Source organism: Rutilus rutilus (assembly GCF_951802725.1).
Source record: "Rutilus rutilus genome assembly, chromosome: 14".
NCBI lineage: Eukaryota > Metazoa > Chordata > Actinopteri > Cypriniformes > Leuciscidae > Rutilus > Rutilus rutilus.
Window position 1 is genome coordinate 33,862,678 of NC_140219.1, and position 21,299 is coordinate 33,883,976.

Consider the following 21,299-nt stretch of genomic DNA (forward strand, 5'->3'; position numbering starts at 1 on the left):
ATATGTGTATTTATATTACATACAAAATAATTATACACAGTACACACACATATATTATGTAAACACAGACTTTTATTTTGGATGCGATTAATCGCGATTAATGGTTGTGTGCCAGACTTTGGGTAAAACACACATGTAGCTCACGAGACGCGTCCGGTCCGGAAAGCTCTCAGGCACATCAGCAGGAGAGTGTGAGTCCACACGGACTAGTGTTGTCAAAAGTACCGACTTCGGTACCAAGTTGATTCTGAAATTTAAAAAATGTGAGTCTTTAAGCAGTGTTGAGCGCCTCTGATTGGCCGTTGTACTCGTGCGCTCATTATATATGTCAGTGATTGGCTACAATGATCAGCGCTTCAAAAACATGTTGTAAATATAAATCAATGACGCTCTTCAGCGAGCGCTTGCACAGATAGAGCTGTAAAGCAGGCGTCCATCAGCGGATCGGTCCTGCTAGTGCTTTCAAACGCTCCCGTGCGCTGATCATTGTAGCCAATCACAGACATGTACGATGAGCTTGTGAACACAACGGCCAATCAGAGGCCTTTATGATTCCATTCAACAGCGCTCAAAATTACAAATGTCAGTACCGACTTGGTACCGAAGTTGGTACTTTTGACAACACTAGCATGGACAGGAGCAATTCAAAAGACGCCTCAGCAACAGGACGAGCGAGACACTTTCCGGTTCCCGTGAAGATCGATGGAGCTGCTCAGGAGAGCGTGATCAATGGGATCCTCGCTGGCCAGGACTTCCCGAACCGCAGCCTCGAAAGCCGCCCCCACGTTCATGTCGTCTTTAGCGCTGGTCTCGAAGTACGGACAGCATCCGTTCTCCTCGCACCAAGCCCTGGCCTCGTCCTCCCCGACCTCGCGCTCGTCCTTGTCCACCTTGTTTCCCAGCACCACGAAGGGGAAGCGCTCGGGGTCTCGCACGTCCGAGTAGTACATGAACTCCTTCTTCCAGCAGCCCAGGTTCTGGAAGCTCTGCAGGTCGTCGACGGCGAAGGTCAGCAGGCAGCAGTCGGCGCCGCGGTAGAAAGGCGTGCGCAGGCTCTTGAAGCGCTCCTGGCCCGCCGTGTCCCAGATCTGCAGGGTCACCAGCCGGCCCTCGATCTCCAGGTCTCGGTTCAGGAACTCCACGCCGATGGTGTGGAACGACTGCGAGTCGAAGCGGTCGGTCACGTACCGGTTCATGAGGGAGCTTTTGCCCACGCCGCCGTCCCCCAGGAGAATGACCTTCAGCAAGAGGCTCTTCCCACTCATAGCGGCACGCGCTCAGTGCAGCCTGACAAACACACGCAGACACAAGCATACACACTACATGAAGCACAAGTGCAAACACAGTGACACAACATTAGCCAGTTTCACACATTAAAGGAGTAGTTCACTTCAGAATAAAAATTTCCTGATAGTTTACTCTCCCCCACGTCACCCAAGATGCTCATGTCTGTCTTTCTTCAATGGAAAAGAAATGAAGGTTTTTGAGGAAAACGTTCCAGGATTTTCTCCATATAGTGACTTCAATGGGGTCCAACGGGTCGAAGGTCCAAATGTGAGTTTCAGTGCAGCTTCAAAGTCTCGACACGATCCAGCCGAGGAATAAGAGTCTGATCTAGACAAACCAGCGGACATTTTATAACAGAAATAAACATTTATATACTTTTAACCACAAATGCTGGTCTTGCACTAGCTCTGTGATGATGCGACACACATTACGTAATCACGTTGAAAGGTCACGCATGTTCTGGTTCATAATTCTAGAATAGGGTGAAAAACTCCATCTCATTTTCTCCTCCAACTTCAAAATCGTCCAAATGGCACTTGACTTAGTCTTTTCACATTCGCTTTGTAAACACTAGGTCTGTTCTTCCGCATGACCTTTCAACGTGATTACGTAATGCATGAAGTCATGCAAGACGAGCATTTGTGGTTAAAAAGTATATAAATGTGTATTATTTTATAAAATGTCCGCTGGTTTGTCTAGATCAGACTCTTATTCCTCGGCTGGATCGTGTCGAGACTTTGAAGCTGCACTGAAACTCACATCTGGACCTTCGACCCGTTGGACCCCATTGAAGTCACTATATGGAGAAAATCCTGGAATGTTTTCCTCAAAAACCTTCATTTCTTTTCGACTGAAGAAAGAAAGACATGAACATCTTTTAAATGCAAAGCTGTTTTCTTCATTCATCATTTAGGCAATTTTTTACTTATGAGTGACAGGTGTAAGTGATCACACAATGTGGTTTTAAAGAAAATCCAGCTTTTAATGTTGTTTATGTGTCTATGTGGTGTTTTTAATATGCTTTAAGACAAACCATGTGTAAATTCATAAGTCGACACCATTGCTGAGTATTTCCTCCTTAAAACTGCAGTGAACCAAAGACAGTCTCAAAAACACGCTTTGAAATCGCTGGTGTTTCTGACGTCACAAACTACCTTGTAACCAATCAGATCAACGTGTGATCGTCAACCAGCGGATCTCTGAGCTGAGTGAGTGAGTGGAGGCGGGGCTCTTTTGCATATTCATAGAACCGTAAATACTGTAATGAAGCAAGGGTGTCGAGTTACATTCAAGATATTTTAAGGCATGAACAAAAATGTTCACATGAAAAATTTCATTTTGATGAGTTTTAATAGATAAAATTATTGACTACAGGGGGACTTTAAGGTCCTCGCACACTGAGTCAGAAATTTTCGTATTAATTATCGGTTTAATTAATCAGTCGCGAAACAATTCGCAAAACAATAGAGTCTTCAAGCAGTGAGGATGATTTCGTTGTCCTCTCTCTTCCTAAAAAGAGAAAAAAATTAGGACATATTGGGTCCATCATCCAATCCTGAGATTGCGTAGAGAGGAAGGAGAGTACGCTGCCGGATTATCCCGAGGGATTCAAGGTTTACTTCAGGATGTCAGAGGCTCAGTTTGATGCTTTGCTAGCGATACTGGAGCCACATATGAAAAACAAGACCACCAATTGATCCTGAACAGCTCTGGATTTTGCCGTTCGCTTGTACGGTGGCTCTGAATTGTCAAAACACCTTTCAAAATGTTTGCTACAAATTGTGAAAAACGCAGAAAATTGAATCCGATGCGAATTTTTTTTTAACGTGCGAAAATTTCGGACGAGAACGTCTCAATTGAGCGAATCTCAAGTGTGAGACACTGCGTGACAGTCAGACATCTGACTAACACCTTTATATAAAAAGACTTTTATCCACGATAACTTGGTGTTTAGCTGCAGTTTCATCGCCTGTCGCTTTAAATGCTCAAGCTCAGTAGGTGAATTCTGATTGGCTGTCAATGACGTTCATCAGCTGAAAAACATAATCCTGAAAGTGCTTCCAAAGCCATCGCTCCACTGTGTCGTTATCGTCAGAGTTTTGGTGTGTGAACTCTGCTATTCTTTTCAATTTAGAACGATTTTTAGACCATATCTTTATCATAATAGTTATCGTCCTTGGTGTGAACGCGCCTTTACTATAAACAGCTCCGACAGAGCTTTATGATTCGCAGACTTCGCTCACACTTTAATTTAGGGTCCAATTCTCACTATTATGACTTTTGCCTCAATAAACTCCTAAAAACTGCTTATTAAAAGTTAGTAAGGTAGTTGTTACGTTTAGGATTAAGGGATGTAGAATAAACAATAAGGCATTAATATGTGCTTTATAAGTATAAACAGCCGATATCCTAGTAATATGCATGCTAATAAGCAACTAGTTAGTAGTGTGAAGTTGGACCCTCTGGAAATTGGAAAATGGCAGAACTGATTTACTTCACAAATGATCTCTAAACTGTAATGTAAAAAGTCTATGTGTTAAAGGCTCATATGACTTTCCAGGTTAAATAAACAGACATTGATTTGACAGCGGATGAACTCTGAACGATCTAAACTTCTTAAAACAGTGAAGAACAGATAATGGCTGGTGTGGGTCAGATGCTCTATCACTGACCCTGAGACTTTGGCCAGGACAACGCCTTCTCTAAGAGCACACGGATTGGTGAAACACGGGATTGTCACCATTCTTCTTTCATTTCACCTTGTAAAGACATTTTTTTCTTTTATATCTTGTGCAAGGAGGATGAATTAGGGCAATTTGCAACAAATAGGATCTGCTCCATCACAAGCAAGACTATTCTAGCTGAGTCACCATGTGATCGCAACAACAAAAATCCAGAAATAAATCTTTGATTACAACGCGGACCGTCACCAGATTACAGTACGCCTCTTCTCAGACATTACAATCATTACATTAATGTTACATATTGTCCTTCTTTCCAGTGACTTTATTTCAGGCTATGTTTACACGTGGCCGGCTGTTTTCATAAACGGACATTTCACCCTCTCCGTTTTCCAACATGACATCGTGCACACCTGTCAGTTTCCAGAAAAGTGTTTGTTTACACGAACCCGTGTATATATGCCGTCAAGAGCACGCCAGACCTGTAGGTGGCAGTGTAACGAGAAGCTCAAGCCCACGTTGGCCAATCAGTCGCTGCTCCTCGGCATAATAGAGCAGCTGTATTTGCAAATGCAAACAGACGAAAAGGGTTTGCACCAACATAACTGTGACTGCTCTGAATGCATCCATGATCACCATAGCCAAATGAAAACGTAAACATAGGTCGCACTTTTGACGCAGATGCAAGTTCTGTCGCGTACGGTGACGTCGGCTGCCTAAAACTCAGTTTTTCTCAGTTTACATGCAAACGAAGTTCCTTCGTACTGGTGACTGGTGGCAAACTGGAAGAGGAGAATGTGGAGGAGGCCATTGCTCTGCACTGCATTATCCATCAGCAGCCAATAAAGCTTTCTGTCAGTAAAGTTAGTCAGAAAACAAACGTTCGCTGCTCTTGACTAAAGAACTTTTGTAACTTTAATAAGGATTGACCTATAATTTAAAATGTATGCAGTGCAAACTGTTTGATAACTTTATTACATTTCTGTATATTTCCTACCAGTTAGACAAATATTTAATGCTGTTTCTACATTCATTTGGAGATTGAATGAATTTGAAATTGTTACATTATAAAATATATTAAAAACGTAAGTTGTTTTAATGGCGATTAATCAGAAAACAATGTGTGATTAATCTAGTTAATTTTTGCAATCGATAAAAATAAATAAAAAAGAAACATGGATAAGTCTTATTCATGTTTATTTCTATTGAATATTATGTATTTATTTATGTTAATATCTGCGCAATTAATGTGTATTTAGCCTGCCTCTGCCATCCAGCACCACCACCCCCCCCCCCCCTCCCCTCCCCCCTAATCCCCCCAAGTCTCCCGTATTTTGGTACCCAAATGTTGACAGGTATGAGCGGGATATAGGGCAACGCTCCGTCCTTTTAAAAATGCCACTCTGTGCTCTGTCCAAAATCCAGCAGTCCATCTGATCCGGAGTGTGTTCGGCAGGGTGGAGGTCGACCTCTTTGCCTCAGAGAGCAACACTCACTGCACAATGTTCTTTTCGGAGAACAGGGACGCTCTGGCCCATGCCTGTCCCAGACGCCCGCTCTATGCATTCGCTCCCGCTTCGATGATTCCTCAGGTCATCGAGGGAGCAGAAGGAGCAGATGCGCAGTCCTTCTAGTAGCCCCCCTCTGGAAGACCCAGGTATGGTCCCCAGAGCTGGCGCAGATGCTGAACACAGCCCCCTGGCCTAACCTATGAGGAAGGATCTCCTCACACAGGTGAACGGGACGATTTGGCACCCTCGCCCCGACTTGTGGGCCCCTCAGCGGGTATCCTGGGACCTCCCAAAGAGAGTCCTAGATACTATTACTGAGGCTAGAGCGCCGTCTACGAGGCGCCTCTATGCTCTGAAATGGTAAGTGTTCACCAGCTGGTGCACAGCTAGGGACCTCGCACCCCATACATGTCAGGTACCAGTGGTGCCCTCTTTCCTTCAAGAGCTTTTGGACACGGGACGCACCCCCTCCACGCTCAAGGTGTATGTGGCGGCCATAACAGCCTACCACGCTCCTGTGGCTGGCCAATCACTAGGGAGAAGCGACCTCGTCGTTCGCAAAAAACTGTAATAAAACTTTAATATGGAGGTACCCCACTAACAAGCTCGAGTCCTCTCCGTTTAACGAGTCTGACCTGACGGTAGTGTGGTTTTATCGATCTAAACACGAATTTACTGTCCATAAGCACAAATCTGTCCTAGGAAGTAATGTTGTTCACACGGAGCGAGCCTGGCCCCCGGAGGCTCCTGCCCTCCTTATATGTAACATAACGACCCGACTCAGGTCTGGTCCCCGTTGAGTTCATATCCCTATCCGGAGTTTTTTATTAGTGGCTCGTGTCTTACTGTGAATCTCAGGCTTGTTGCCCTAGGCTCCAGTTCAGGACGGAGTCAGTTGCTAATAGTGCAGCGTTTTACATTGCGTCCCCACTGCGTATTAGCTACGCAATACCAAGTGACCGTTCTCGAAAGCGCAGGGAACGAAATACACAGGGACTTTTATTTTGAAATGTCTGATGCTTTGCTAATTCCAGCTGCTCATTCAAAAGGAGACATAAAATAAACAGAAGATTACATTAAAATGCGCACTCTTACAACCATCTAGAATATATTCAAATATAAAAACCATAACGTAAACATTGACAGCTCATCAAAGGTGCATCATAATGTCAGTTGGCATAAATGTGTCGTATCACTGACCGCGAAATGCTCTGAAACCACAGGCGCTCACATTTATTAAATGAAATCATAGACTTAAGTATAATAAACCTCTTTTTTGCCGTCCCGAAATGTAAGACCTCTTAAAATTATAGTTTACACTTTTGTTATACTTTTTAATAGTTTTATGGCCTTAAATTTGATTACATTTTGGCCAAAACCAAACTAAAGTCCTAATTAGTTTATCAGGTAAAATAAATAACGTTCAATTGCTTTTATACACTATATAGTAAGCTATACACATTTTAAATTAGCCTAATATCGTTCGTATGTAGGCTAACGTACTTAGTATAATCATTAACCGACAGTTGATAGAGACCAGATTTCATGGGAGGACCCAATTTGACCTGACACATTAGGTTGAAATAGCTGATTCCTCTGGATTTAAACATTTGTGGGGACATTTGGGATAGTGTAAATACACAAGTCAAAGATATATAACACCGTTTTAGTGATTTATTGGATATTTTAATCCAAAAACCTTGTATTATGCCTTTAAATACACCAAGAGCAGGAAACATATGATCGCTCCCTGCGCATGCGCACACGTGCATGACAGCTGTGTTTTTAGCATACGAGTGCTCAAGCTATGGTTTATCTTTATTACTCTGTCTGTTATTACTCCAATTCAGCTTGTACTATGACTAGTAAACACAACTGATATTTTTATGTTCGCCTTTGGTGTCATTAATCATTCACACATCCTCAGCCCCGTTAGCTAGATATAGCTCCATGACTAGCACAGGTTTGGATGCTTTATTTAATTAACTTCAGCACTGTTACACATACGCGACCTTACACACAGGAGACATAAGACGCTGTGGAAAATAATCACTCTGGTTTTAAAAGACTTCAATGATGTAAAATACTCTCTGAATTACCTCATATTGTACCGGGAGCAGTGCTGCTGTCTGCAGAGATTTCACGCGCTTCGTGCGCGTACGTGTGTGTGTGACAGAGAGAGCGCGCGTGTGTGAGTGTGTGAGTGCTCACTGCTCAGCAAATTTCAGAAATTGTGGTCAAAAATCCTGTAATTCAAGCAAGGTTTTTCTCCATTATGTTGTTTCTGTAGATCAGTCAGAAACAATCTTACATTTATTTTTCAGTTGCACTTACAAAAACATTTTTAGTCCAAAATGCTCATTATTTTCATTCATTTTGATGTTGTTGTTTACACAATAACTGATACATGGTCTTGTTTATAGAACATGAATCATGATGGTTTATTGGAGAACAATATAATAAATTTTTTGAAAATGAAATTCATGTCAGTTGTTGTACCAAAATAAGACTTTTTCCACTGACTTTAATCTTTAATTCCACTGACACAATAATCTCGATAAAGAACAACCGTAAAGTGAGAAAAAGCTGTTGAAAAAGATAATTTATGTATTAGATATATAATAATAAAAAAAAAATTTAAATGAAAAAGATTTGATTTGTTTCGCTCTGTTTCGTATATTTATTTGTGATGGCTCTGTATTCCTCTACTGTGAATGCAATAATAAAGAGTGTTCAGCAAAATTCTATTTCATGTATAATTTTATTTAATTGTTTAATTACACAAGTTAAAATGAGAAATATTAAAAGTCAGATGCAGAGTTTCATGCAGTTCTTCTGTGTCTCCATCTCATCCAGAACTGTAGGCGGCAGTAATGCTCAGCTTTTCCCTCTGTCATTCCTCAAAGCAGGAAGAGCACTCACACGCCACAGCATCATTCCTGACCCTGATCCTGATCCTACAGGAGGAGAAACAGTGGGAAAGCAACAACACAACATGCGTCGGTCCTGAACTAAAGTAAGAAAGCATGGAAAACGAGCGTCTGTGTTTGTGGGAAATGTGCTTGTAGATTCGTGTTTGGCTGTGCTTGTAACACAAAAGGCATTTTTAGCAACAATAGTTGCATATGATGCCCAAAATTATTATTATGTAGGCTGCTCACTGAATTTTGGTACTGTGATACTCAAAGATGTTGACTAAATTCGGCACCTCGTAGGTTTTGAGAGCACAATGCCCAAAATGCTGTACGTTAGGATGACTGTGTTTGCACATCTTCTTCTGTTCGATCACTGCATGTTTATTAAGTCACTTCATATGTACTTCAAACACTCTGAATAGTTAACAGTGCTCAACTCTAAAGGTTATTTACTCACCCGGATGGGTCAGTGATTCAGATTTTTACTTGCCCAAAGTTTTCACTGGACCTGCTAAAAAATAAATTATTTAAAATAAATAAATAATTAAAAAAATAGTTTTCGTTGTTTTTGACCAATGTAACCTTGTATCCTGATAAATAAGGTTAGTACGACATTAAAATGTTAGATACCAGTGTAATTTCTCAGTTCTTTATTTCGATATACCAAGGCAAAAACTACTAGGCTAATATGGTTTAAAATGAACAAATTACAAGAAATAAGACCAATAAATACAACAGAACAAAGATGCCAATGAAATAAACAGTGTTTTAAGTTCTTCCGGTTAATTTAACACAACAGAAATGAGGGAACGAATTGTTAAAGGGGCAGTTCACCCTAAAATGAAAATTAAGTCATCGTTTACTTACCCTGGTGTTGTTCTACTGCTGTATGCCTGTCTTTCTTTTTAGGGCCACAAAAGGAGAATAAAAAAAAATTAAAAAAATGTATGCAAAAAAAGGCGCAAAAGTATCCCAGAATGATTCAATGCGACAAGTGTCGTATATTACAAGTGTTCTGGGGGTTTATGATCGGGTTTGGGGAAAAACAAACCGAAATGTAATGTATTATCAACCCTCTACGGACACACTGAAGCTAAAGTCGCCATTGGCTAGTACAATTATTTTATTTTACTCGCCAGACATCCCAGCTAATAAAAAGACGTCCCTAGAACGTCCCTGAACGTCCTCTGCGAACGTCCTCTGGACGTCTTCGTGTAGGGGTTCTTTAAACGTTAGCAGGACGTCGCGGAGGACGTTCGCAGGACGTCGCGGGGGACTTTCGCAGGACGTTTGCAGGACCGTCGTGCGACGTCCCAAGGGACCTTCGTGGGACGTTTGGAAAACATTCGGGGACCTTTACAGAACGTTCATTAGAAGTCCTTTTAACATCCTTTTTTATTTTATTTTACTTCTGGCTAACCAAAGAAAACAGACACGTTGTAAGGAACAAAGTATTTATTTGAACAATTGTAAAGGTGTTGTGCTCTTTCCGTGTGTGTGTGTGTGTGTGTGTGTGTGTGTGTGTGTGTGTGTGTGTGTGTGTGTGTGTGTGTCTTCAAACCATAGACTGTAAAAAACGCGCCACAAAAGGAGAATAAAAAAAAATTTAAAAAATGTATGCAAAAAAAGGCGCAAAAGTATCCCAGAATGATTCAATGCGACAAGTGTCGTATATTACAAGTGTTCTGGGGGTTTATGATCGGGTTTGGGGAAAAACAAACCGAAATGTAATGTATTATCAACCCTCTACGGACACACTGAAGCTAAAGTCGCCATTGGCTAGTACAATTATTTTATTTTACTCGCCAGACATCCTTCCGTGTTGGTTTCAAGAGAGAGACGAGGAGGTTGCCGCTTGCTTCAAACGCGCTGGCAGCTGTGTGTTTGTGTGTGTCTCGGTCGGTCAGCTGTGGGGTTAGTCCGTTGGCAATTCTTCCCCCTGGCATCTAAAACAACAAAATTAACACATTCAGTAGTGTTATGATTTTATATGTCTATGAATATGTGAAATATAACGTCGTCTCATTTCAGCAACATTTACTTAGCAGCTAAGTTAGTTTAGTTAGTTTCGTAGTGTTAGCATAACGGTTAGCAGTGGTACACGGCGGACAACTTCAGCAAACGTTTTAAAAAGTCAAATTTTCATAATATGTAATGATGTATAGTGGTTACGATAACTAATGTATACTAATCTAAAAATGAAAAATACCTTTAAGACAGACGAAAGGGAAAACACAAGGCCGCGTCTGAGGAGGACCGTCAACTGTCACTACAGCTGAGCGTTGCCATGGATACATGGATACATGCTGCGTGCATAATGAATGACGTCACTCGCTTAGGTGCATTTGATCGTAACTTGCTGGTGTGTTATGGAAGGCATATTCTGCCAAAATTATAGTGTGTAGCTATGACACTTTTTTTTTGTTATTTGAAATGCAATGTGCTATCAGTCTTAAGTGCAATAATTAGAATAATATTTTTCCTAAAATAACTTATTTTGAATAAAACCAGTACTTCGATCGCCCTGACCAACATTTTTACAGGTAAGTTAGCCTAAATTAGGATACATTTGTCTTACCTGTGTTATTTTCCACTTTCTTTCCAGCATGTGCTTTTCCATTCTTCGCATTTTCCTCGGCTGCATTCATCATGTGAAGTCGATGCATTATTTTAGAGCTCCTGAGATTCAACCTTATTTTCTTCATGCGGAATAATCAATTGTAGGCTATTCAATCAATTCTCATGTTTTTGATGTTTAAATTATATTGGCTGAAAACAGACTCGTGATTTGATTACATCTTTAATTAGTGATAGAAGTTATAAGTAACATGAAAGTTATTATCTTAACATTACAATTAAAACACTAACATTTTTAACATTAACTTAATTTTACAATTAATTTAAATAATATTTTTACTATAGTTTATTTTCAGTTATAAAATCCATTATCACAGTTAATTTAATGGATAAACAAATCCCCTTTTAAATCCAATATGGGTTTATATTTTAGTTGTCTGAGTTGCAAGATGTCCGGTCTAATGATAAAAATCAAAGGCATGGGCGACTGGATTGTGTGTTGTCATGGAAATGGCATGTGAGGGAGACGTTCGCAAACTGGCACGGATAAATGTCCTCAGAACGTCCATCAGCGAACGTTCCAAAGCGGACCAGATGCGGACGTCCTCCGAAGGTCCGCTCGGGAACGTTCCAAAGCGGACCAAATGCGGACGTCCCCCGAAGGTCCGCTCGGGAACGTTCCAAAGCGGACCAAATGCGGACGTCCCCCGAAGGTCCGCTCGGGAACGTTACAAAGCAGACCAAATGCGGACGTCCTCCGAACGTCCGCTCGGGAACGTTACAAAGCGGACCTAAGGGGACGTTCGAAACGTCCGGGGGACGTCCCCTGTTTGCTGGGATTGTAAAATTTTTTTATTTTTTTGCATCTTTGCAAGAACAATGTAAATGTAAAAAAATATATATCATAAATATAGTATAAAATGTAAATTTTAAATAGGCTACTATTAAACACAAGTAAACAGTCTGTAATAAATTAAGAAAAATAATGACACTACAAGCAATAGCACAAATAAACACAATAGAAATTAAATAAACAGTGCTTTTCAGGTTTTTCAGGTTGATCTAACAGTACAGATAATCTACAGGTAGATTAGGTACAAAAATTGAATAATCAAATGTGAAATAACACTGCATAGTCTTCACTTTATAAATTAAATTATATAAATCCTTATTAAAGTTACAGAAGTTATTCAGTCAAGAGCATTGAGTAATTTTTTTTTTACAAGTCTTTTGTTGTTTGATTAACATTATAAACACAGACAACAGCAGGAATATTAGGCATCTGTCACTTTAAGAGCGAATGCACGGATCCAATATACTGATATACGTGCGTTTACTTTCTCGACTGTTCACGTTCAGTTAAAACATAACTGACTGTTTACTAGGACACTCGCCAGAGTCGCCAAGACGGATATTTTGACCTAATGGTCTGTGAAATTGTCTGGTCAAGCACAAGACGTGGTGAAAGTGCTGTCAGACGCGGTTTTCTGAGTGAGTGCTTCGGATGTGCGAGTTTTTTTCGTGTGTTTTTTCTCTTGAATGTTTAAAATGGCCAGGCTTAAAAACGCACACAAATGATACACTTTAATGACGATGCAGCACTGGCCCAATCGGGACAGCCTCAGTTCTCCTGACACGGCATGTGTAAAAGCCTCTCTTGTTCTCTCAGTGTGTGTGAGTGAGAGAGAGAGCGACAGAGGGCGCTCTTAGTCAAGCAAATTTATTTATTTTTGCCTCAAACTCAATCACATGCGACTGAAATCGTACAATTTACTAGCCAATGTCTAATTAAAGATTTTTTTTTTTTTTTTTGTCGCCTAGCATGAAATTTGGTCGCATCTGCGAGTGATTTACTCGTATTGTTGAGGGCTGGTAAATGATGACTTAATTTTTATTTTAGGGGTTGTTTACACATCACAGTTTTCAACTAAAAATGTAACACTTTTTATCCGTTTTGGCTGTTCGTTTACATGACAACAGCGTTTTGTGTGCCTGACAACGCAAACTTTTGAAAACCGGTTTCGATGTGGATGTTTTTGAAAACGATCTCTGTGTAAATAACAAAAACGCTAATGATGTCATCCACATGCGTATTACGTGTTCAGTCTATAGCGTTTCATCGCCATCAACTGTCCTGGCAGCAGAATACAGGGTTTTTAGTGGTTTTCGCGGATCCGTGTGAATGGGGATCGTTCTGACAATGCTGTCGTCTGTACGCGGAAAACTCAAAGGAAAAACTTCTCCGCTTTAACTCGTTGTCATGTAAACGTACCCTTACTGTACGTTCACACCGCCGCCGGCGAGAGCGGCAAAATTCGCTCTCGCCGCCCTGCCACCGACGCCGGAGAAAGATTCGGGGACTCTCTGACGTAGATTAGAATGCATGTTTTTTTTTGTTTTTTTTACTTTATTTAAAAGGGCCGCAAAAAACGTAGCTGCAATTGGTCAAAATCATTATTATTTTAAACAAATGAAGTGCATTCCCACTGAAAAAAAACAAGCGTTTTTAGTTCAAAGAAGTTCTAGCGTGAAAATGTTGCCTATTAGTGTTGCGCGGCTTTTTCTAATCAAACTGACAACACTATGGATGACAAGTCGTACAATAACGGGAAACCCGCAACAGAAATGATAAATTTTTCCTCCATTTTGCTTAGGAACTAATGTGGTCGGAACCAATGTTTACAGGAATGTGTTCTCTTGTATCCTCTCAGGCGGAGGACTTCTACATTCCGATTGGTTGCTCCACATTTGCTCTTGTTTGAGAAGCACTCTGTTTCTCTCAGATATACGGCATAATAGTGCAACTTCTGTTTCATGCTGACTTTAATAATATTCACAGTCCCGTGTAGATGAAGTTTAAGGGTGCAGGAAGTGTGACTCGCGTGTCCTTTCCCTCCTCAGGTTGGCTATGGCGCTCCGCCTGTGGATTATCGCGGCGTTCCCGCTGTTCTGCGGGCCACAGGGGCCGGTGGACGCAGGGGACGGGGGTGTTTTCCAGCCCCAGAGTGCCCTCACTGACATGGAGTTCGCCTCAGTCAGCTCCTACCGCGGCCCTGGAAACACTGACCCTCGGCCCAACAAAGAGCTGCCCATCCTCCTGTGGTGGAGCGCCAATCTCTTCCCACACTTCCCAGGAGACACGGAGCGTGTGGACTGTTCCCGCTCGTCCTGCCTAGTCACGAGCAACCGGAAAGTTCAGTTGTATCGTCGCACGGCATCCGTTATTTTCTACGGCACAGACTTCCGTGCGTACGAGGCTCCGCTGCCACGAATGCCCCATCAAACCTGGGCGCTTTTCCACGAGGAGTCTCCCATGAACAACTACCTTCTGTCGCACAGTGTCGGGATCAGGCTGTTTAACTACACGGCCACGTTCAGGCGGGAGTCGGACTATCCGCTAACGCTGCAGTGGTTGCCCTCGCTGGATTATCTTCTGGCGCCGACGGCTGTCCCCCTGCTGGAGAAGAACCGCTGGCGACGGGCCGGTCTCGCCCCTGTGCTCTACATGCAGTCCCACTGTGATGTGCCTTCAGACCGGGACCGCTACGTTCAAGAGCTCATGAAGCACATAGAGGTGAGTACTCCCTGTAGTCAATCATTTATCCCTTAAAACTCCACCAAAATGACATATTTAACGTTTTTTCTTTGGAAAATCTTCATGCTTTAAAATATCTTGAATGTAACTCGACACCCTTGCCTCGTTTAGTATGCGCGGTTCTATGAATATGCAAATGAGCCCCGCCTCCACTCACTCACTCAGCTCAGAGATCCACTGGTTGACGATCACACGTTGATCTGATTGGTTACAAGGTAGTTTGTGATGTCAGAAACACCAGCGATTTCAAAGCGTGTGTTTGAGACTGTCTTTGGTTCACTGCAGTTTTAAGGAGGAAATACTCAGCAATGCTGTCGACTTATGAATTTACACACGGTTTGTCTAGACATATAAACAACATTAAACTTGATTTTCACCACAGGGGGACTTTAAGAGATTTCAAATGCAAAACATCAGTTTTAATTTTTTCATACATTAGTAAAAATATTCAAATGGCAAGTGCCTTAGAGACTTCAAGAACACCATAACACCGTAGCCCCAATTTGCTAGTTTCTGATTTTTAGCTTAGACTTTGAGTGTCCATCCAGAGGTGGTCAAATATGTTTTTGTGTTTTTTTATCTTAAAACACTAAAAACCAGTTCACGCCAAGAAGGGTGACTATTATGATATCGATTAATATTTTGTGCCAGATTTACTAACATCTAGCTCCAGTGCAAACCCTCTTTTGGCGTTAGAAAACTACTGTCAGGGTTTACGAAAGACACGCAGTGTAAAATTAGCGCTGAAAAGGCGTGGACAGGGTTAGTTTAGTTAGGTTAGCAGCTGACCTTATTGCATGCATGTGTAGAGTTTCCCTTTCAGACGCAATATTTATGGGAGGAGAGAATTTAAATGAATCATGCAAGATGATTTACTAATGTTTGCGCTCAATTTACTGGTATTATTTACCGCCAAAAAAGCATGTCTTAAAGGGATACTTCAGGATTTAGCATTAAGCTTTGTATTAGTAGAAAACTTGTAGTATTTTCGAATTACCATGCTTTCCACCCTCATATGCCCCTGAGACGAGAGATTTATGTATTTTTTTGTCTGGAAAAAAATCCTCAGATGACGCAAAAATCTTAATTTTGCGTCATCAGAGGATTTTTTGGCCAGAGGCGAGAGACTACAGCCAGTAGTAGGAGCTGTTCCGAATGTGTTCAACCCGCCCATAGGGGGATCTCACTCACAGAATGTACACATAGGGCCCTATCTTGCACCCAGCGCAATTGACTTTGTACACCGACGCATGTATCATTTTGCACCCGCGCAAAGCGGACTTTCCCTCCACAGAAGCACGTCGGTTAACTAAGAAATACACTTGCGCTCCCCGGGGCGGTTCAGCGCAAAGAGGAGGCGTGTTCCGGCGCAAACGTTCCCTCATGCTATTTTGCAGGTTTAGAAAACAATTGCGCCACTGACCGAAAAAAAAACAGTTTAAAGTCAGTGGCGCGTTGCGCATGTTATTCATATGCTATTTTAAGGGCGCATGTTTGGCCTTAATCAATGTAGCGTGTGCACAACGCGCATACACTTTGCTTCTCTCATCTACACAGACGCAGCAGTTATCATTTTTGCAAATCATACATTATTACGATAGATAGATAGATAGATAGATAGACATTTTATTATAAAAGCATACATCTAGCTTACACATTTACCCAAATTATCATACGCCTGTTTAACCGAAGTTAATTTGGGTGTGTTTCTCCATCCCCAACGTCCCTGACGAGAGCGTCGGTCTCCTCGGCCTTGAACCGCTCCTGTCGTGCGCCTGGCAAATCCGCCGTTATAATAGGAATCCGCCGTTATAATAGGAATTCGCTTTTGAACAAGCGCGCCTGCTCTTAAAGGGAATGTGAGATGTCGCTCTGATTGGTTTATTTCACGTTACGCCCAAACCACACCTATGAATAATGAAGCTACTTCAGACCAACCCCTTTTAGATTTGCGTCGGGCGCAAGAGTCATTTATCCCGCCGGGAAAATAGCAACAGTGCCAAGACCCGCCCACAAAGTTACTTGCGCTTTGCGCTTTGACACTTGCGTTTCAGACCGTTAAAATAGGGCCCATAGTGTCAGCCGTCTTTTTTTGGAAGCTAAGCTAGCAGGCTCTTGTTCTGTGGAGAAAGCTGAGTAGTAGGGGTTACCATCCTCTTTTTCCCGGACATGTCCGGCCGTCGAGATCATCCAAAATGTCCGGGATTCGGCTTTTGCTTTCTGCAGTCGCTATTCATTGTTTACATGCACACCTTTTGTTTCAATCTAACTGAATTAATTCCGATTGGTGGATCTGAATGTAGTGTTTACATAAACAAGTGATCGGTTGATGTGCGTTTTAACATTGCTTAGAATATCCCCGCTCCTCCGTGAGAGATACGAGACCGGTGGGGCGTCTGCATCAGTAATCACGCCACCGGCCTCGCGCCGTTCTCCCGCGGCCCTCAGTCTCGTCCTGCTCGCCACAGTAAACATGATGAGTGGCGACTGTAGAACGCAAAAGCCGAATCCCGGACATTTTGTGTGATCTCAAAAACCCGGGCAGACTGTGGTCACGGAGACTCACTAGTAGCCTAGTCTTGTTGTTTAACTGCTGTGCGCTCTTACCGGTAGGCGTGGCTTGGGAGTGGCCTCCTAGGGCAGCGAAGCAAGTGCATTCTGGGAGTTGTTGTCTTTCATCGACATAAGCCAAAAATACATTTTCTGGCTTTTCTCAGTCTAGAAGGCTCCAAATTAAAAAATAATTTCACATTTCTTCTACATAAATGACCCAATTTAAATACACATTCATCTTTCCAGAGGTGAAGTATCCCTTTAACCAGATGCTAACTGGTAAATTGCGTTGGTCTGGTCATTATGGAAATGATCCGGCTGTGTCTGCGTTCTTTAAATTGTGTGTCGTCTGAAGATCATTAACATTAAAAATGAACCTATATCGGCCGATACCGATATGGTGGCTGATATATCGTGCATCCCTAGTTTAAAGCCATGGCGAAATACTCTATAAACACACACCTGTGACCTCATCACATCAGTATTATAACTGTCCCACTGCGTTTGTGTTACACTTTTGTTGCTGTGTTTAGTTTGTGAAACCTTGCCAGCTGTATAGGAAGTGTTTTATAAAATCAGTAAGCCCAGTGAAGTTTACAGTGATTTTAGCCCATGTTCTAATCACAGTAAACCACTGGTTTTCACAGTATGAATTAAATATACTGATTCTTATTAAAGCTACAAAAGTTATTCAGCCAAGAGCAGTGAGTGATGTTCTCTTTGTCTTGTGTTCATGACTCCAGTTATTGCAAGCCGTTGCGATATGCATATCGTGATATATACATTTGCAATATTTCGATATATTGTGCAGCCCTAGTAACTTGTGTCTCCTCCTCAGATTGACTCGTATGGGAAGTGCCTTAACAACAGACCCCTGCCTGAGCACCTGGAGGACACGAGCACAGCCACCGGTGAGGACGCGCGCTTCATGCGCTTCGTGAGCCGCTATAAGTTCCACCTGGCGCTGGAGAACGGCCTGTGCCCGGACTACATGACTGAGAAGCTGTGGCGGCCCATGCACCAGGGCTGCGTGCCCGTGTACAGGGGCTCATCCTCGGTGTCCGACTGGCTGCCCAACAATCGCTCCGCTATCCTCGTGGATGATTTTCCCTCTCCTCGAGAGCTGGCGGAGTTCATAAAGGCTCTGGATCAAGACGACGAGGCGTACTCGCGTTATCTGGAGTACAAAACGCCCAGTCGCATCACTAACCTGCGTCTGCTGGAGGGGCTGGAGAGCCGAGAGTGGGGCGTCAATGACATGAGCAAACCCAACTACCTGAACGGCTTCGAGTGCTTTGTGTGTGACCGGGAGAACGAGCGTCTGGCGGCGGTGAAAGCGCACCGGAAGAACCCGAAGCTGAACCCGCCGCCTCAGCCGAAGATGGCCAACAGCTCACACATGGGCTGCCCGCTGCCGAGTCCAGGACACGGACCGGTGGAGAGCCTCGACCCGAATGACAGGTGAACACCGCTCTCAGAATCACCATTTGATAGATCTGTGCATTTCACTCTTAAAGACCAACTGAAGTGTCTTGGACCGCGCAGCTCGGTTTGATGCGTTGACGTAATTTCCGCTGAAACAGGAAGCTAAGGCGGGACGTATTGAATGGCTCCTCCCCCTTTTCAAATAGCCAATAGCGTTTAGTTTATCTCAGTAACGCCAGCACCATGGAGGCGAATCCGAGCGCTGATGATAACAAACTCTGGTGTGGTGCGATTGAAATATGAATCCAACAATGACCAAAGACACCTAAACGAACCAAAAACAGGACGTGATGTCACAAGATGCGACGCTAAAGAGGACAGAATGCTCAAACACCTGGTTTTTCCTCATTGGCGCTACTAGGGGTGTGCGATATATATTGTCTGCGATATGTCTTTTATATCATTTAATATATTTAATCAAAATCACACTAAGAGTGCCAATATCTTCTCCAAATATCAGCATGTGGTTTTGATTCACAAGTTCAATAAACAAGTTAATATTAGTAATAGTAACATTTTAGACACAATATTGCCTGTTTTTGCTCCATTTCACCAATGAAGATAGTTCCAAACAAAAGCACAGGACTGTTTTGCGTCTCTGAGAAACACATTACTGAATGAACGCATCAATTGAATGAATGATTGATTCAATGACTCGCTCATGAACAGTGAGTTGCTGCCACCTACTGGCAGTTTAAATATCACATTTAAAGGATCTTTTCAATATTCAGCATTTTATGTTTAAGACATGAGAACATTATTTCTGCATGTGTAAGTGCAGGTTAAACACATCGATGTTCCTCTTCATTATACAGTCTGTGTAAAAGCTTCTGAACTTCACATGCAGCTTCTGTGTTTCCCTGCAGTGCAAACAGGAATTTTGTTAAAACTGATTTGATTGGTTACAGCACTATAGTGTCGTCTTATTCTAATAGAATTTATTGATTAAATGTAAGAATTTGAGACAAAAGATGATGCATGCATGATTTAATTAGGTTAAAAAAATGCTGTGACCACCTCACAGAATATGAAGGAGATCAGGAACTTTAGGAGTCCATGACAGAGGTGCAAACACAATAACACTCAGCAAATTATCCTCAAATTATGGTTATTGATAAAATCCCAGACAGTATTGAGATATAATTTTTTGTCAATATCACACACCACTAGGCGCGATGTTGCCCATCAGAGTTCGGTTCAGGCGTCAGAAACGAGTCTCGTCGCAGCAAATCTTCATTTGTGTGCAAATGTTTTTACTCCTTCACACATTTTATAAGCTCTTCTCGAGTTCTCGATCATATAAACATGCATACGAGCAGCATTGTTTCGGATTTTTGTGTGTGTGTGTGTGTGCGCTCTGTGTTAAAAATGACAGTGGATGTGAAGAAAACCAGGACTAAATGTATTATTTTCTTTTTTTTGGTCCTGATCAAGAGAACTGAACTACTACAAGTGTGAACACAGCCTAAAAACACATGGTGTGACTCCTGTTTGATGCTGCTGTTTCAGCATTGGCAGCTGATGATGAGTCTGTGGTGTGTGTGTGTGTGTCCTCAGCTGGCTCCAGATGTGGCCGCAGGACTACTGGCAGAGTCTGGATCAGGCCGAGGGTCTGGAGTCGCTCATCCGACACAACGAGTCCGAGCCGTCGCTGCTGTGGCAGCACATCCAGAGCATCGCCGTGAGGAGAGCCAGACGACCCTGAGGTCACGTCTCGGGTAAAACTCAAGACCCATGGCGGATGAGCCTCTCTTGAAGTTTGTGCACATATTGTGATATTTCTAACTAAACGGACACACTCGCATTCAGTAATCTCATTCCATGCCGATATTTCCCATCAGTATTCTGCATTATGTTCACTATGAACGCATATGTTGCTCTGAGGGCGTCTCAGTCGCTCAGGCTTGCTCACAGAAGGATCTCAGTTATGATCAACGTTTATTTGCATGATCGTTTTTAAGAGAATCTCACAAAACGCATCAGGTCACATTTTTAGGGATGCATGATATATCTGTCACCATATGGGTATCGGCCGATATGTTTATTTTTAATGTTATGGTTATCCGCTCGATAAGAAAATTTGGCCGACATATTAAAGCCGATAAATAACTGATTATTTTCTTCTCTTCAGATGCGCAACTGTTCAACATGATGGTTTTAAATTGCTTAAAATATGATTGGAATCACTTCAAAAAAGGAAAATACAGTTCAGTGCGACATGTGCAGCGCAAGTCTGTCATATCGGCCACATGCAATTATGAGAACATCATAATTGTGTGTTTGGGTCATGGATTTTAAAGGGATACTCCACTTTTTGTGGAAATAGGCTCATTTTACAACTCCCCCAGAGTTAAACAGTTGAGTTTTACCGTTTTCGAATCCATTCAGCCGATCTCCGGGTCTGGCGGTACCACTTTTAGCATAGCTTAGCATAGATCATTGAATCGGACAGGACCATTAGCATCTCTCTCAAAAAAATGACCAAAGAGTTTTGATATCAACTTTTCATTTTCCGTCGGTCTTAGTACACGATGTAACTACAGAAGAGTCAAGTTTTAAATAGGAAAAATATCGAAACTCTTTGGTCATTTTTTTTTTAGAGAGATGCTAATGGTCTTGTCCGATTCAATGATCTATGCTAAGCTATGCTAAAAGTGGCACCGCCAGACCCGGAGATCGGCTGAATGGATTCGAA

General features: G+C 42.3%; 2 protein-coding genes across 3 annotated transcripts; one reads left to right on the forward strand and one right to left on the reverse strand.

Annotated features, from left to right (window-relative positions):
• Positions 1–597: 597 nt before the first annotated feature.
• Positions 598–7,663, reverse strand: rab9b (RAB9B, member RAS oncogene family). 2 transcript variants are annotated; one of them, XM_084430055.1, is made up of 2 exons: positions 7,579–7,628; positions 598–1,319 (listed from the first exon to the last, which is right to left on the reverse strand). In XM_084430055.1, exon 2 carries the CDS (start codon positions 1,263–1,265, stop codon positions 657–659), a length of 609 nt encoding a protein of 202 aa, XP_084286181.1. In that variant the 5' UTR covers positions 1,266–1,319; positions 7,579–7,628; the 3' UTR covers positions 598–656. The 2 variants fall into 2 exon arrangements, with proteins under 2 accessions (XP_084286181.1, XP_084286180.1); XM_084430054.1 differs by having other exon boundaries at positions 600–1,287; positions 7,579–7,663.
• A 714-nt stretch (positions 7,664–8,377) lies between these two features.
• Positions 8,378–21,196, forward strand: pofut4 (protein O-fucosyltransferase 4). Its single transcript, XM_084430020.1, has 4 exons — positions 8,378–8,495; positions 13,873–14,545; positions 17,958–18,580; positions 20,162–21,196. The coding sequence occupies exons 2-4, from the start codon at positions 13,880–13,882 to the stop codon at positions 20,307–20,309; spliced, it is 1,437 nt and encodes a 478-aa protein (XP_084286146.1). The 5' UTR covers positions 8,378–8,495; positions 13,873–13,879; the 3' UTR covers positions 20,310–21,196.
• The last annotated feature ends 103 nt before the right edge of the window (positions 21,197–21,299 follow it).

Excerpts from the sequence above, each read along its gene's own strand:
- rab9b (XM_084430055.1), bottom strand. The coding sequence starts at position 1,265 with ATGAGTGGGAAGAGCCTCTTGCTGAAGGTCATTCTCCTGGGGGACGGC.
- pofut4 (XM_084430020.1), top strand. The coding sequence starts at position 13,880 with ATGGCGCTCCGCCTGTGGATTATCGCGGCGTTCCCGCTGTTCTGCGGG. Across the intron at positions 14,546-17,957 it reads AGCTCATGAAGCACATAGAG|ATTGACTCGTATGGGAAGTG; the intron begins GTGAGTACTCCC and ends TCTCCTCCTCAG. Across the intron at positions 18,581-20,161 it reads AGCCTCGACCCGAATGACAG|CTGGCTCCAGATGTGGCCGC; the intron begins GTGAACACCGCT and ends GTGTGTCCTCAG.